This window comes from Lepidothrix coronata, unplaced genomic scaffold (assembly GCF_001604755.1).
Source record: "Lepidothrix coronata isolate B3197 unplaced genomic scaffold, Lepidothrix_coronata-1.0 Scaffold30, whole genome shotgun sequence".
Taxonomy (NCBI): domain Eukaryota; kingdom Metazoa; phylum Chordata; class Aves; order Passeriformes; family Pipridae; genus Lepidothrix; species Lepidothrix coronata.
The window spans coordinates 4,936,755-4,953,108 of record NW_016690210.1 but is presented as its reverse complement, the minus strand read 5'-3'; the positions used below and the strand labels follow the sequence as shown (position 1 = coordinate 4,953,108).

The window sequence follows — 16,354 nt, the reverse complement described above, 5'->3', positions numbered from 1 at the left end:
AGGGTTTACTTTAGAACACAACTTAGTTCAACAACAAACAGCAAAGTAAGTATCTACCTTTCACCATGCCAGGGAACTTGGTGGGGAAGCACCTTCCAAAAGCAACACCTGAAGTTTAGTTAACCTATTTTGAAATAGAAGTGCTATACAAACAACAGCTCTGTACCACATACAGAACTCCTAGAGGGAACCCCACATGCCCTCAAGGCTATTTTCTCTCCTATTTACCTACACTATTACTACATGTTAAACAGAAAAAGCATGTTAATTTAAATCCCATCACAACTTCCAGAAATGTATGCATACCCACACCAATTTAAGATAGACATTGCTCATGTTCTAGCAATCAAAATAATCCATCGAGCAGAGTTAAAATTACCACATAACAACAAGATGAATAATTATACAGAATAGAAGTAAGAGTCAACCTCTGGATTCACAACTTCAATCTATTCACTGGGTTATTGGAAAAATTTTGTTCTTCAGCAGAATTGAAAGTTATTGTTCTTATGAGCCATCTGTGTAACCCCCGAACCACTGCTTACAGACAACATGCTGCCCAAAGAACCTGCTACTGTTGTTCAGTGTTTCAGATACTAAAAAAAAAAGTAAAAAGCACGACAAACAAGAGGGAAAGCAAAGCACAACGTTGCTCACAGTGCACTACCTACAGGCCAATGAACATTCAGAACAGCCTAGCTCAAACACTTCACAGCATGTCTGGTGGACAGAACTGTATGCGCCTCTGTTGGCGGACACACTGACAAAGGAGTATAGAGTCACTCCAATTACTTTTTAATCATTCACAGCACGCGGACAAATTCTGATAACTATTTCAACATCCCTCTATATTCTATTGTTAAGCTGAATAACTTCATAATTAACCATGAAAACTGACACTTGACCATAGCATATTTCTTGTGACTCACTCTGGGCCCCGTTAAAAAGTGTGACTCCTACTGAGACACAAGAGTTGGGCCAACAAGAGGTGCATTCTATCACCTGGGCAGAACAGCAAAACCCAGCCTGAATCATCAGTGCAACCTTCTGCTGCGTTGCCAGTACTTGCTATTAAGTTATGTACTGCCTGTCACATCAGGAGTTTGTAATTACTAAAGAAGTAAGATAGAAATCAAGAAGAATTCAGACTTAAGAGAGGTTTAGTTTTACACTGGAGATTTGTCACAGATGTCTGGGTGAAGAGAATATATCTACTGGACATGTACAGTACCTGGTCGTGGTGAATTCAGTTCAGCAAATCTCTTTAGAATATTGCTAACCATCATTGGAGCAGCAACAGAAGAGTTCTGCTGCCTGGGAATGTCAGCCTGTTGCGTTGTACCCGATGCCATATCATAAATAATTGGGACAATAATACTAACAGCTTCCTGTGGGACTGTTGTTTTCTGTGTTAGCTGGAGCTGTGGAGAAAAAAACCAAAAAGTGTGTTAAATTGAATGACCATGTAGTTCAATGCAACTTCTGATACAATTAAACACTCCAGGGCTACAGACAGCATGTATTTCCAACCCCTCAGTTTTCAGACATCAATTCTGTAATAGAGAAATTATCAATCAGGTGGAGACTATTTTCTTCTCAAAAGCACCCTGCAGTGAGCATTGCCTCAGAAAAAACACTAATATGGATTTGTTCTAAGCATCTAATTCCTGCTCCCAGGACCACTAATGTGCACATCAGCTAATCTAGGTGGTTAGTGCCTCAAAGAAGAACAAAACACACAGAAGTTGAGCGCTTGGAAGATGCAGCCCAGAGGGAGCTGAACTTTATATATTGCCAACATCTCCCCAAGAACACAAAACATGAGGAGCTGCTGTGCTTTTATAGAAGAGAGAATAGGAATACGAACCGAACTCGTTACGAGAGATGCACGTAAATCCAGGCTTCCAAACAGCACAACACTTTCAGCTATTACAGCTGTCAGATGCAGTAGGTGTGTGTTTTGCTACCAACCCCTGATGATCTCAGAGACATGCAGCCCACAGAATTTTAAAGCAGGTATCTCTACTTACGAAAAACAACATTTTGGATTTCAGCACAACGGCAGGTGTTCCTGGAGGCGCAATTGGCGGAGCACTGGGAGGGATTGTTAAACAGAACTGCACATTCCATTTCAGCTGACTTGCCTGATCAGGGAACTGTTCAGAAAGAGCAGCACAGGGAAAGAAATGCAAAGGTCTCATGTCAGTGACATACATGGCTATGAACCAGGGAAACAAATATAAAGCAGAATGTGCCTCTTCAGCTAAACTTGCACGTGTTGCCAGGTTTAGCAAAGACAGAATAACTCTGAAAGAACTGAGCATGGGGCAAACAAGAATCCAGTCAGCCTATGCATATGTCTGCTGTGCAGTAACATGGCTGTAGATTCCCAAATCATCAGTTTAAAGAAACTTTGGGAATTTCCAGGAGAGCTAGTAGCAAAACGAAAACTTATTTAATAACATTAAGTAGCATATATATAAATTTGGAGTAATTCATGTGTTTGTAGATAAAGATACAACATTTTTAAAAAAATATAACCAAGGTACGGTGAGCTACGTTAACATACCAGCTCCAGTTTCATGATGTGTACACAGTCCCTCAGGATATGAGTGGGAGCCCCTAGTAATTTTGTGAAGGCTATCAGGGTGTTCGCTTTAAAAGGTGGTCCTGCAACCTAAAGAAAGACCCAGTTTAGTAGTGCCTATTTAGATAATAGCTATACCATTTAATATGTAACCAACATGCACAGCTGTTAATGTTATATTTTGCAGCCTTTACACATGCCAGTGATCACCAGTACCACTCCAAACACCACCAGAGATTAAAAGCAATGCACAAAAATTTAAACTTTCACAGTTTGAGTACATACCCTTGTTTCAAAGAACTTCTCCAACACTTGCAACTCCTCTGATTTCCACTGTCCTGTATTTTCAGGTGTTACTTTCAGCTGCAAGGTCTGGTTGGTTTTAGGATTGAGAGCAACCCTGCACTTCAGTGCCTCCGTCTTAAACATAATTACACCTGGTTCATTGGAGTTTATTAACTGTAACTGCATAAAAAGAAGAACCACAGTCAATTAGTCACTCATTAAATAGTGTGAACTCACACACACACACACACACACTCTCTCACTCCCTTCCCACAGTGCAGTGTTCAGCCTCTCTTTCCAGAAAGAAACACATGATATTTGAATAGAGGTAAAATTGCCTTGAGAATTAAACTTATGCAAGACTTGGCTTCTTTCTCTGTCACTGAATCCATGCCAAAGAAGTGAAGAGGCACACATTGTCTGTCCCAAATCCTAAAGCAACATTCCTGACCGAGTAGTTCAGTTAACGTCAACTGGTAACTAATTTCTTGGGCAGTCCTGCCAAGCAGTGGCTTCCACAGTAACCCTGTAGCTGTTCTAGTTAACTCCCAATGGACACGCTAAACTCACAGAAGCCATGGCATCTGAAAATCTGGTCACAGTCTTGCCATCATAACCAGTTACCCAACTTCACCTCACCAAACAGGTTTTCCACTTCCAATTTGTGTGGAAAAGAAGCAGAACTAAATTATTTTTCTAAATTTAGCCGCTTTAGATGGCAAAATTCAGAAGTACAGCAAAAAGTCTAACAGCAAATAGTTATTATATTTGACGCATTTCAGTTTGTGCCCGATTTGAAAGACATGGGAGTACAGAAGTATGAAACAGTTGTTAAATAAGTTATTAAACTCAAACCACACCGTTTCCTGTTGTATGATCCTCTGAAGATGCCTCCTCATAATAACCGATCCAAGGAATCGCTCAAGAGGGGAGCACAGGTAGCTGCCAGCTAGTCCCGGCACAAGCCCAGGGGTAGGAGAGGGCAACAGCAGGATATTCAAGGCACTGTGGGTGAGGATTGTAGGAATGGACGCAGCCCAGGAGCGCTGAGGTAGTTTCCGAGGCGGAGGCATGCTAGTCGGCATGGCTTGGGAACCTGCTGGGGCACAAAAAGGACTTGCAGTAAGGAAGGATTTAAGCTGAAACACAAGGAATGTGTTCACTTAAACTGGTGTCACTACACATCAATGAGTTCTCTGGGCCAAAGCTTAATCATTTAACAATTTGGCTGCCTAGTGATAGGCACCAGATAGACAAAGAGTTAGTTTTGACCCTCCACCCATGCAAAGAATCTCAGTAACACTAAAACCTTACTCCCCTTTCCTCTCTCTGCAGCATGCCAGCAGACAGCAGGTTGGCACAACAAACTCAATGAGACGTAAAGATGGCTAAATCAGTCGTGCAAGAGCAGCATTACAAATCTATGATGTGAAAAGTTAGTATCTGGGCTGGCAAGTGTGCCTTATCATTGCTTTCACTCTGAAGACTTTTTTCTTAGTCACGGAGCTCAGTAGTTTCAGACTGACTTCTGCACTGCAACAAGAGGTATCAATCCTGCTGACATTTGTGCTGTATGATTTAGCTCATTTTCAAATTTGTTACAGAAGATTTGAACTAGGATAGAATAAAGACTTAATCTCCTTAGACATTTTACTGCACAAGGGCACTAAGGACTGTTATGTTGACACACAACTACCAAAAGGAACAGAACTAGGAACGTTAAACATTAGTGTTTCACAGTTATAGCACTGATAAAGAAGCCTACTTGTTCCAGCTCGTGGGGAATGAGAGGCATCGGGGACAGGTGAATGAAGGGAAGGGTTGGCTGGTGACATTCCAGGCATCCGTGCTGCTGGTGATGGACCAGAGACCTGGGGAGATCCTGGCCAATTCCCTGCACGCTGACTGGGTGACATCATGGTGTATGGTGAGCTTGGGTCTATGGTACCTACAGATGTTACAAGACCATTGTTATTCCTTCAAAAAGTAAAAGGCTTTCTAATAGAGAAATCTAAAAAAGCTCTTACCAAAATCTGCAAAGTATGAAAGTGCCTGCAAGCTTTTAGACTGCATTTTACAACCACATAAAGAAACATCAGTGGGGGTTTTCAGGTTGTATTTTTAAAAAAGTAAAATACAATTGAATGTAAAGGAAAATTGTCATGTTCAACACATAACAGGTTCTAAACTAAAAGGAGCTCTTGCCTACAGACTTGGAATTCTACTGCTCCTTCGCAAATGGAAGCCTCAGCTAGACTGTTCCTCATCTATTCAGTATCTGGCAATTCTCTCTGCAAAAATATCTTTGGTTTTGTACTCTGCTATAGAGACTGATCAGAACAAGCTCCTTAAACAGTCTGTTGTAAATCTATCTCACTTCGTTCACCTTAACAGTTTAAAGTGGTGTGGCAAAATTACCATCTGAACTGTTCATTTACTGTGATCTATAGAACAGTTTCCAATGCACTGTGATTACACAAACAATTGTTTTGGCAGCTTTCCAAAAAACCAACTTAATTAATAAAGGAAACAACCGAAAGGCATGTTGCTCACATATATGTATGTCAAACCAGCCAGACTTTGACAACATTTTCAAATCGCAAATATTTGAATTTCTAACCTGTTCCACTCATTTTTCCAGGAAACGTAAGCAGTGAAAATCCATTAACTAATATAACAACAGACAATTCTCATTAAAAGCTGCAGCCACTGTTCTGCTACAAGACCACATGGAATTTCCCCACATTAGTAAGGAGGAAGGAGTGACTGAGTCCATTTTTAAACGTTAGGAACACTTCAACATGCCATGCAGCTTCTTTCAACTACTGTTAAGAGTTACACCCTCATACATGAAACCTTGAGCCAATTACAAAACATGAATTTTTCTAAACTAACTTAGGTCTGCCCGAGATTTCAAGAAGCCAATCTGCCCTCCCTCTAATTATATATACACCTGTTAGTAAAGAACTCACCATGTGGGCTGGCAAAGTTAGCTGTTTGTCCCATTGTGATTCCAAGAGAGGAAGGTGAAGGAGTTGGACCAAAGGATGCTGGTGATGGTGCTCTTAAAGCCCCGCTAGGTGAGCTCGCAGCATGCAAATTTCCTGATCAAAGACATCACGTCACTTGACATACACATTTCCCATCTTTCTGTTCTAATTTTTTCTATCAACTGCTCCCTCCTTTTTAGGGATAGCAAACAAGATTCGAGAGAATTTGTTTTTGCAAAGGCTTTATTTTGTACATGCATGAGTGTTATATTTTTCAGATTGATTTACCACACAAAGGAAACTTCCCAAAATACTTGGCTTGAAGAATGGCATTTCCCCCCTTCCCAGTCCTTCTCTGAATTTAAATATTTTTCAGCTGTTGTGCTACAACAGCTGGGAGCAGAAAGCAGAGCTTTGGTGATTAAAAGCTTTTCTGAAGAAGCAGGTATTGAAAATCAACAGTTTTTCGCCTTAGCGAGTTATAAACTGTTAAACAGTCCCAAGTATTACACAGCTAAAGATGACAGTTTCACTTCACGTTTCTTTTTCTAGCTTCAAAATATACTTTCCAAAACATGCATGGCAGGATTTTGCTCTTTTTTGACACAGTGTAAAGTGCATTCTCTTGTCTAACCTGGGGCTAAACACAGCTCAAACAATAGAAAAAACATGCATGCACAAAGAGCTGCAGGTGCACACAGACTCCCAGCCATCCTACCTGGTGACTGGGTGTGCATCATGGATGGGGACGGCGTCACTGTGTTGTGGTAGGAGGTGGGTGGTGAAGTGAGAGGATACGCTCCGGATGCTCCTGCCTGTTTGGCAAATGGCTGAAATTGTCAACACAGGACAACAAAATGTTTTGATCATTTTGTACTAAAACTGAAGTTAAGCACGTGCAGAAGACTAATAAGAGTTGGGTCTTATAGGTCCACCAACATTAGTTGTTTGATTTTCTGTATCACATTGTTCAGTGCTTGCTATTATTTTCAGTTTCTTCTCAAGACATAACATCTCTGTACCTTGTTCCTTTTATCTGCCACCCCGTAACAGCAAAGCCTCGTGACTCCCCCTCCCATCTTTTATCTGAGACAGTTGTTTTCCCTCCCTCAGTCCTTCCCTTCTAGGCAGCAAGTCTCATGTGACCTTCCAAAGCTGCCGTTCATATGCTATGGGCTGTTTACGCTGGAATGAGAAATGGCAAAATAAATTAATACATTTTGCCTGAAGGGGAATTCCACAGCAGAGCAGGTTTATAGTCTCCCTTTCCATTCTGTTACTGCTAATCCTTTTAGAACATAAAGCTCTTAGAAACCTACCGTTGTGCAAGACAATAAACATTTGTTTTGCCTGAAGGGTACCTGTTGTTGTGGTTGCTGAGGTGGCTGCTGGGGCTGAAGCTGTGATATCAAAGAATCCATCATGTCTCCTCCGATAGGAGAAGGCGGGTTATCGTCTTCATTTACAGATCGTCTCCGTGCATCCTGATTGCTGTCCACAAACATGTTCAGGAATGTCTGTGGAGAAGTCAGTTTTGTTAGCAATTTCCCTGTTTAAAATTTATTACATAAATGAACACAGTATTTACCAAGTTTTAACACCATTTTTATTATCTACAGCACGTAAGAGATAGGCAGGTCTCTGGAACTAACTACTAGAGGGCATTCATTAATTACAGTATAATTAGTTTTCAAAATATATCAATTCATAAACAGAGACACCTTGCTCATTAACATGAATTATCTCCAGTAAATTGAAATACCAACATTTTTCTTTTCTCCTTAAAAACAGAGAAAACCCTACACCTGCAAATAGCTGTTCCAGAACAACTCTCAAGCAGCCAGAACCTACTGTATCACACCTAAAATTCCCCTGTTTGGGTAGGAACACCCAGGTCACCTCCTCCATAGTACTCTCTTGTACCCAGAGGAACTTGCCAACTCTCTAGAATTACTTCCTCCTCTACCTTCACAATTTCATTCTCTTATACTTTCCATGTGTATCTACAATCCCCTTCCTATTCCCATTAGCTTTCCACTTGGAATTCACGAAAGAGATAGATGTTCAGGACCAGTTAAATGCAGTGCCAGAGAATCAGCATTCAGTTGCAACTGTCAGAAGAAAAAATTAGCAAAATAGCCTGTTTCTCTGTGGGTGCCACTTTCCAATATTTCAGTATAACTAGCACTGGTACAAGTTGCCCTCAGGTATTTTGTCAGTGTGCACAGATTCATTTTTCATGAAGAGCAGACCAGAGCTGTATTTAGAAGCAAAGCCACAGGCTTCTGCCACACACTGATGGGAACTATTTGAAAAGAGAAGTTTCTGTCTAGAATCCTCTGACATGGAGCATTTTCTGACCTGCGACGTATGAGCACTGTACTGCCACACATCATAGTTTGTGAGGAGCAGTTGTTAATCCTGGAGCACACATACAGCCCAGTCATAAAGCTTCACCAAGTTTTAACTGCCTGAAGCAGCCTCTAAGTTATTTTATTGTACCGATAAGAAAAAAAAAACACAAACCCTAACACTTGATGTTAGTTTTCTGAAAGGAAATGTTTTAATTCAAACTAATTTAACAAATCTACTGATAAATCACAGACTTCCTTCTGTGCTCAGAATTCTGGAAGGAACAGTAGCCCTTCACAAAAAAAGCTTCACGAAGCTCTTCACGCCAGATCCATACTTCAAGTCAGAATCTCATTTTTTTTACAACATGCCAGAAAACACAGAAACAGTCACCTTTAGTCCAGGTGCAGGGTAAAACCCTTCAACTATTTTGCTGTTGTCAAAGAGACTGTAGGCCCCGTCCCGTATGGCCACCACGCCGCGGCTCCGGCAGTAGATGTCAATGCAGTACATGTTCCTAAAAGCCAGTCTGATGTGTGTGGGGGACTGTGGCAGGATTGAGAAACACTGATAGGCAGTGTTGGTGCGTTGAGTCAAACCCAGCATGGGCACGGTTGGAAGTTTGTTGATGGCATTTAACGGAGCCTGAGTGTCAAACAAAACCTGAGGGAAAACAGATATTGAGAGATCAGGCAGCTTCACCAAAAAGTAAAAGTCAGGGAAAACAATCTTCCCCAAGACACCTTCTGGCAATAAGATCCGTAAACAATCCTAACACACATGTAATTTTGAAGTGAACAGTTTAATCAGAATTCATCTCTTAAATATCTTGCAACTTGCTTGAGAGAATTTTTTTAGAACATTACCTGTAACAACTGCACCACGTTCGGCGTTTTATTAAACATCTCCTGGAGCTGGTGCAGAATTGTGTTGTGACAGTTACTGCAACCTGAGTTTGGGCCAACAGTTCCCAGTGAAATGTGGAACTTCTGGAGTATCGAGTTCCACTGAATGCTGATCTGCAATGTCATGAACATAAAATGGTCTTGGGAGCTAGAACAACTAGGTTGTAATAACAAGAGCTTATAACAAGAAAATCTGGTCTGATTTAATCCCCCCCCTCCCCCATTTTTCATCAAACCTCAATAGATTCCTAATTCACCTTCCTCAAAAGTTGCTGAGGTTTTGAAGACAAAAAAATAGCCCTGTTAGCTTTAACATCCATTTAGCCAGATGGATTGTTGGCAACCACAGAATTGGGCAATTATACTAGCAACTCAACCAAAAAGAAAAAAAGTCTTTTCTGCCAAAGGTGAGATGGAGAAAATTAAACTCGAGAGATTCATGCTGTAGAAAACTGATTAATGAGTTGCTGGAGGTGGACTGGTTTTCCTAAATCATATCACACAAAAATGAGAATTGGACATACTACTATGTAAGGAAGTTACCTGCAAAATACACACTGCTGCTCTGGCTACCTAGATACATAGATATGTACACATGCACACACACTTCCTAATAAAATGCTCATTAAAAATTCAGCTTAGAACATGAACACAAAAATCTTCTAGGAAGCAAATTTCAAGTGTGTGAGCTACTTTGCAGCAGTTGCACACAAAATTAGTCTGTAATAAATGTGCACTTACTTCCTCCTCTACCTTGCATTTAAGGCAAGGGTGTGAGCGAGTAATCAGTTATAAAAATAATTAACAAGTTGTAAATTCAAATATTACAGAGGAAGCTAGAGTTCTGAACAAGGGAACAGCACTGCTACAAAATAATTAAGGACCACTTCATTTGAAAACACAGTACTGCATTTAAAACATTGTTAGAGTCCTCTCTTCTAAGGCAGAACTAGGCACTCAGCTTAAACATATTCATATATCTGACTAAAGCAGTGACTGGTAACAACACTTATTTTAAGCTGGTCAAAAAAAGGCTGCCACATCAGCTTTCACAATCAGAGGCACATAACTGTTCCTTCCACAACATAAAGTATCTTACAGAAATTCTCAAACATTCTGAACTTCGAGCAACCCAGCGAAGTAGCAATGAAACATCTTCTATTTGTCTTTTTTATATTCATCTATATTAATTCCACAATAATGTAATACAAGCAAAATTCTGAGAACTCTAAGCCTACCCATTCTGTTTTCAAGCATACACTTAAAGTGCTTTTAGGAATTACTTACTGAGCTCCCCTTGGTAGTTCCATAACAAAGGATAAGCTTTCGGTAATTGTAGATACGAACTTCTGAAAAAATGTTTAAGTGGTTGGGTATGTCTTTGAAGAGAGGAGGAAAGACAGTTAGACTGAGAAAACCACAGTAATCTGTAAACCCATCCTTTCAACACAAAGGAGGTGACTTCTGTACCTGGTAAGGACCGTGCAAACTCAAGGACACACTCGTACAGCCGAGCGATGCTGTTCCAGTCATTAAGGAACATCTCCACGACTTTGCGACCTCCAACTGGTTCAGACAACTGGTTTTCATACGTCAGGTAAACGTGACGGGTTGGTCCTGCAGTGTTAGGAGATGGCAAATACTGTTCAAACTAGTGGTTCCTGACCTGTGGCTTACAGACTCTGAGTAAACTGTAGCTAGTAACCATGAAGCAAATTTTAAACAACAGAAATGCATCAAATTAGCAGTCAAAATTTTGATTCAGGTACACTGTGGTTTATTAGAAATCTTAGGAGCAGACAGCCTTCCAGGAACTCCAAGACATTAAAACTACTGGAACAGACAATGCAAAGCACCAAGAAACAAAAATTATCAGTATTCCTAAATAAAACTTGCCTTGCTCCCTGGATGAAGTGCTATTAAGCGGGCAGTTCGCAAACACCAGCTCGGCCACCCACGTGCGATTATTTCTACCTTGTAGTCGGAAAGTGCAATCAAGAAGAGATCGGTCCAGAGCCTTCTGCGTTTCCTCATTTACACCTTTACAGGGAGGAATTCTATACAAGATAAAAACCAAAACCCCGGTTATACACAGTACAGTTTCAAAAGCAACAATAGTACCTTCCAGTATTTCCTAAAGGACTTCCAAGTCTGGACATGAAAGAATGAACAAATCAACAGCAGAGGCACCTGGACTGCACAAGGAGATATCCTATTGCTCTTCAAGAACTAAATGTGTCACAAAAGCTCTCTGAGTTAGGACCAATTTTTATATGCATTCAACACATGGAAATTATAAACTATTAAGGAATCTGTTGAATTGCCCTTCTCTCCTGATGAACTAAGAGCCCACCAATATAAAGCTCTTATACAGAGAAGTAAGCCAAAAAAGATGAAAATAAGTAAGTTCTGTGGCAAACTGAATTCATTCACCTTGTAGAACAAGCTTGCCTTAAATGCAATGAACAACCTGGCAGTTCTCTCAGTACTCACTAATTTATTCATATCACAATGTGTGAGTGGAGCTCAGGGGACACACTAGATAAAGCTTAAGTAAAAACATGCTGAACTCTTTTTTCAAATCCCTTGAGAATCTATCCAGGAATTTCATGTTCCACCCTTAACTTCAGCTCACAAGTTCTCTGCAAAGTTAAAAAGGGAAGGCCTGATGCATTTAGAGACTGATTCCTTTATGTCAGTACACACTTCTGCAGCATAAAAGGAGTTATGATGGTTTTACTGAAGGAGGTGTCTTTGGGTTTTGTGGTTTTTTGTTTTAAACTGATTTGTTGCAGGTCCAGTTAGTAGCTGGTTCTGGCTGGCATTCCTCAGGGTTAACACAGAGGTTAACAATACATGATACAAAAGAATAGCAAGTTTGCAGATAATGCCAAATTGAAGGGAGTTGTAGGACAGGGTTGCCATTTAGATGATCCTTGGAGGTTGGGAAATGCAGCTGATCAACGCTGCTTTGAGCAGAAGGTTGGAGCAGATGACCTCCACAGGTCTCCCCTTCCACTCTTAAATTACTGTATGGTTCACAGATGTTTCCTCTACAAGTTCTTTACCCTGCAATTGTCTTTTCTGGGATTCCTCGCATTTTTCTCTGCAGTATCACATTGTGAAACAACATATGGAGTATGTAGGCCTCTGATCTGATCTAAAATTGCATGTTCATGAATCATCACTGTATCTTCCTTAGCACTGCCTGGATTCTAGGATTGAGGACTGTCAGACTGTTTTCAGAGCTCCCCAGTTAAGGCCAATGAAAAAAACAACTGTAGTTGGCTCTTTGTCTACTCTTACTTATATTCTTCTATAGCCCCACTTCACATCCAAGATACACAATAATTAAAAATATCCAAAACCAATCACAACCCCCCCCCAAAAAAAAAATTCTGCCCCAGTTCTGATAGTTTTAGTGTTACTCTCCATAACGAAGAAATAATAAAATGAAACACAGGGGGATATCCTCTTACTTTAATAAACGTATTGCATGGCTGAAGCCATCTCCTTCTACTTGTACTCCCTGGTGAGGAATGTCCATATTAGATAACTAGGAATGAACAAAGAAAAATGTTATCCCAAGCAAAAAGTCCAGCAAAAACCCTGCAACTTTTTCAAGGATTTTTTTTTCCCCCCAAGGGTAACAGACGTTTCACATCCTCAAGTACTGGAAAGCCAAAAAAATGGTCTGTGCAAATCTGGTATAAAGTTGTCTCCCAGTCCCGCCCACAAGTGTGTCTTTCATTCTCATTTTCCCTTTTCTCTCGACTTTTCAAGCTTTTTGCAGGGCTTGGTGTTAGAGAACCAGCTCTAACAAGACGAGAGCAACTCAGCGTAGAACACTGAGTCACCAGGTTCAGCCGGCAGGGGAACTCCAGAGTGAGCACATGACCACAAGTTGGTCAAATAGTCAGGTCTAGACACAAGAATCAGGAGTAGCAGAGGGGAGGAAGGAAACAAAGTATTTTTTAACACATACCTCTATCCGAAGCCCTATAAATGGCATATTTGTATCACACATGGCTACAATATGAGCTAGCACTTTATTGAAGGCACACATTTCTCCCGACCGTTTTGGCTTCTTGGGTTCTATGGAACATGGATCTCCAGATAACTAGAATTAAAATAAAGCAAATGAACATGGATCTCCAGATAACTAGAATTAAAATAAAGACAAATGTTCTCGCATATCTGGAGCAAACAATTTGAAGAGATGTCAGAGAACAACCTCATTCATCTAAGTTATAAATGAATCACACCCTGAGCACAAACTCCTGAAAGGATCTGGTCCTCTTCAGGACTGAAGCAATTCAGCTAAAGACTGTCCCTAAAACAGTACTTATGTCTTACTAAGCCATTTCAGCCTGATCCCGAGAAGTAACTCTTATCAGCCCCTCCAAGTCCTCCAAAGATTACACACAGCACGAAGTGTATCACACAGATACCATACCAGCACTCTGCATGTCCAAGCCACTACAGCTGCCTCTGCACAGAGCTCTGCCTTGGCTAGAGCAGCAGAGAATTAAAAGCATGAATTAAAAAGACAACTGTTGCAAAACAGTTTTCCAGCACCTCCCTAGGGAAGAAGTCCAGAGAACCAATACAAGTAAGCTGTCAGCCACACAAACTTCGAAAACAATGCTCCTAAAGCTGGCATTGATGCTCAGAACGTGTGTTGACCTTTCATGCACCTTCACTATCCCAGTGGCTCTTGGAGCACTTACCTTGCGCTTGACACCACTTTTCATTTGTTTCCCACTTTTTGTGTCTAGTACCAACTCTTCAATGTTTGGTTTGAACTGCTGTAGTAAAAGTGCAGTAGCAGGGCTGTCATCTCCTTCAGCATAGCTCACAGACAGGAAATGGTACTTGTACTCTAGTTCTGTGGGGTTGCCAGGAACATCAAACATCTCTACAACCTACATTTGAACAAAACAGCAAATTGAGAAGATTCTCAAGCTAATAGTATGTCTAATTCTATTCCTATCCTCTCACCATTAGTCTTTTTCAACATATTAATACTATGGCTAGGAAAGGGATCCAAGACGAGAAAGGAGACCAAACCTTTAAGGAAACAGAGAATGGGAAGGTTGCTGGGTAATAAACCCGTATGTGTTCTCTTCTCTATAAGCCTGAGTGCTTAACAAACCCACTAAATGGCAAAAGGGAGAGGGGAGAATCGAGGATTACACCAATCACTTGGGTCCTAAAGTTCAGAGTACAACAAACTGCCTGGGATAACCATGACTGAGAACAAAAGACAGAAGCAGTTTTCAGTTACTTACAATGTAGTACTGCGGAAGGCGAGTGAGTTTGATAAACAACTTGTGTTTGGAAAGGTTTCCCACTGGATGGCTGGCATAATTAGCTAGTTGAAGAGTTTCACTGCTCACTGTAGGCAGATGTTTTATAGACTGTTTGCAACGTTGCTGTCCAAGCCAGAACCTTGCATTGAGATAAAGGTATTAGTCCCCTGAGACTGGTTTACATTATTCCAGTACAGTGCTGTGTAGAGTATTAGTGTCAAATGGTCAGTCACATTCAAAGCCAACATCTATCATTGTTGCATGTGTTATACACAGAAAATCACATAGAAAATGTCATTACTTTATATTTCCTTATTACTATCTTTGCATCCTGTCTTCAGCTTAACAGACATCTGTTAATTCAAGAAAAACCCTGAAATTATTCACTGAATAAAATTTTATATAGTACAATATGAAATTACAACATAAAACAAAGAAGGGAAATGTTAAAACAGCATGTAGATTACAGTTATTTTACAATCTAGAATCTTCAATTACATTTTGGAACAGAAAACAAAATCTTTGCTCCCATATGCTAGTAAGCAATTCAGTAAAAAAAGTCACCAAAGCTGGGTGTTACTCTGGATTATGTTATAAATAAACTCATTCACCTGAATAAGTTTGGACATGAAGAACCATATGCAAGACACCAAATTTATTCTCATGTTTGGAACTAAACTTTGTCCTATTCCAGTGGATTTTGGCTATGGTGGCAAGGCCAGAAAGACTAGCTAGGCTTGAAAGGGGCTCAGAAACACTTGGTTTTCTGGTCAAAGTTCCACTGACAACAGCAGTGGGAAGTGTGGGTGCTCAGCATCTCTCCATCACATCATACCACATTTATGCTCATAGACACATGTCAGACACAGCTGTCTAAGAGATATTTTGTGGACTGATGAGCTTCCTCCAAAACTGCAGCACTGCCCAGGCCATTATCTCAAGTACATTATTTATAACTAAGGGAGGTTGATTAGTTTCTCCAGGGTGCCAGTGCTTCATGCATCATCAAGCTTCTTTTAGAAGCAGAATTCCTCAAATAGAGATTTCACCCTGCAATTAACTCAGAGCACTGGGAATTTCCAAAATGACAGAGCAGGTGGAACTCAGTTATCATGCAGATGCAAACTGTGTTTGTATTATTTGGTACAACCTCTTATGGAAGCCAAATGTATCTTGTGCTCAAATCTCATGGCTTTATGGTAGGAAGATTAGAGGCTTAAACCAGCAAGGGCTGAAGTGTTAGAAGATAAACAGGTATTATTTAAATCATCCTAGGCCACTTCCTGGTTTTTCCTCTGTATTGGGATAAGGGAGATCATTCTTGCTGAGAAACAAGCTGAAGCTGTAGAAACAGAGTGGAATAAAGGAGATAGAAAATGAACATGAACAGCAAATGAGATTCTCAGGAAGCAAGTGGTCTGCACTGACTAAAAGTGAAAAGACTTCATGCAGAGTGTGCACATAGCAATGCACGAAGCTACGTGCAAGGGGTAAAACTAAAGCAGGATTATGGAATCAACTCCAAGCAAAACCAGAGTTTCCTCAGCTGTTTAGAGGAGATGGCAAATACTCAAGGTTGCTTAGAACAGTGAGAAAGTATAACCCCTACTGTGGTAAAACACAAAGCCATGCAAGTGTGATCATCCAAAATACAGTTGTGGTGATTCATTCTATGCAAACTAAGTGAATCATTCAAGTCACTTACTTGAGCTGCTGGAGCCAAGGAATGATGCGCTTCATATCATCATTAACAGACTTCTCTATGTCATCAAGTGTCAGTTGATCTGCAAGAACATTAGTGGAGTGAATGGTCTTAACATCTGTCCTTCAAACGGAATTTCAAACTTTCACTGAAAGTGCCTCATCTGATTAATTTCAGAATCACAAACAGTCCAGGGTGGGGCTCGAAATGGGACCTTGAAG

At 40.5% G+C, this 16,354-nt stretch overlaps 1 protein-coding gene across 1 annotated transcript in view; it reads right to left on the bottom strand.

Moving 5' to 3' along the window:
• MED14 (mediator complex subunit 14) overlaps nt 1-16,354 on the bottom strand; it is a 34,874-nt gene that overhangs the window by 2,863 nt on the left and 15,657 nt on the right. The window contains exons 12-30 of the mRNA XM_017810992.1: nt 16,137-16,215; nt 14,411-14,570; nt 13,850-14,044; nt 13,105-13,239; nt 12,599-12,675; nt 11,016-11,176; nt 10,590-10,736; nt 10,407-10,498; nt 9,081-9,233; nt 8,608-8,877; nt 7,224-7,379; nt 6,581-6,692; nt 5,845-5,976; nt 4,638-4,820; nt 3,733-3,968; nt 2,873-3,052; nt 2,570-2,677; nt 2,031-2,156; nt 1,232-1,421 (exon numbers count right to left, since the gene is read on the bottom strand). Coding sequence (XP_017666481.1) covers nt 1,232-1,421; nt 2,031-2,156; nt 2,570-2,677; nt 2,873-3,052; nt 3,733-3,968; nt 4,638-4,820; nt 5,845-5,976; nt 6,581-6,692; nt 7,224-7,379; nt 8,608-8,877; nt 9,081-9,233; nt 10,407-10,498; nt 10,590-10,736; nt 11,016-11,176; nt 12,599-12,675; nt 13,105-13,239; nt 13,850-14,044; nt 14,411-14,570; nt 16,137-16,215 — 2,892 coding nt within the window. The remainder of the gene's footprint in view (nt 1-1,231; nt 1,422-2,030; nt 2,157-2,569; nt 2,678-2,872; nt 3,053-3,732; nt 3,969-4,637; nt 4,821-5,844; nt 5,977-6,580; nt 6,693-7,223; nt 7,380-8,607; nt 8,878-9,080; nt 9,234-10,406; nt 10,499-10,589; nt 10,737-11,015; nt 11,177-12,598; nt 12,676-13,104; nt 13,240-13,849; nt 14,045-14,410; nt 14,571-16,136; nt 16,216-16,354) is intronic.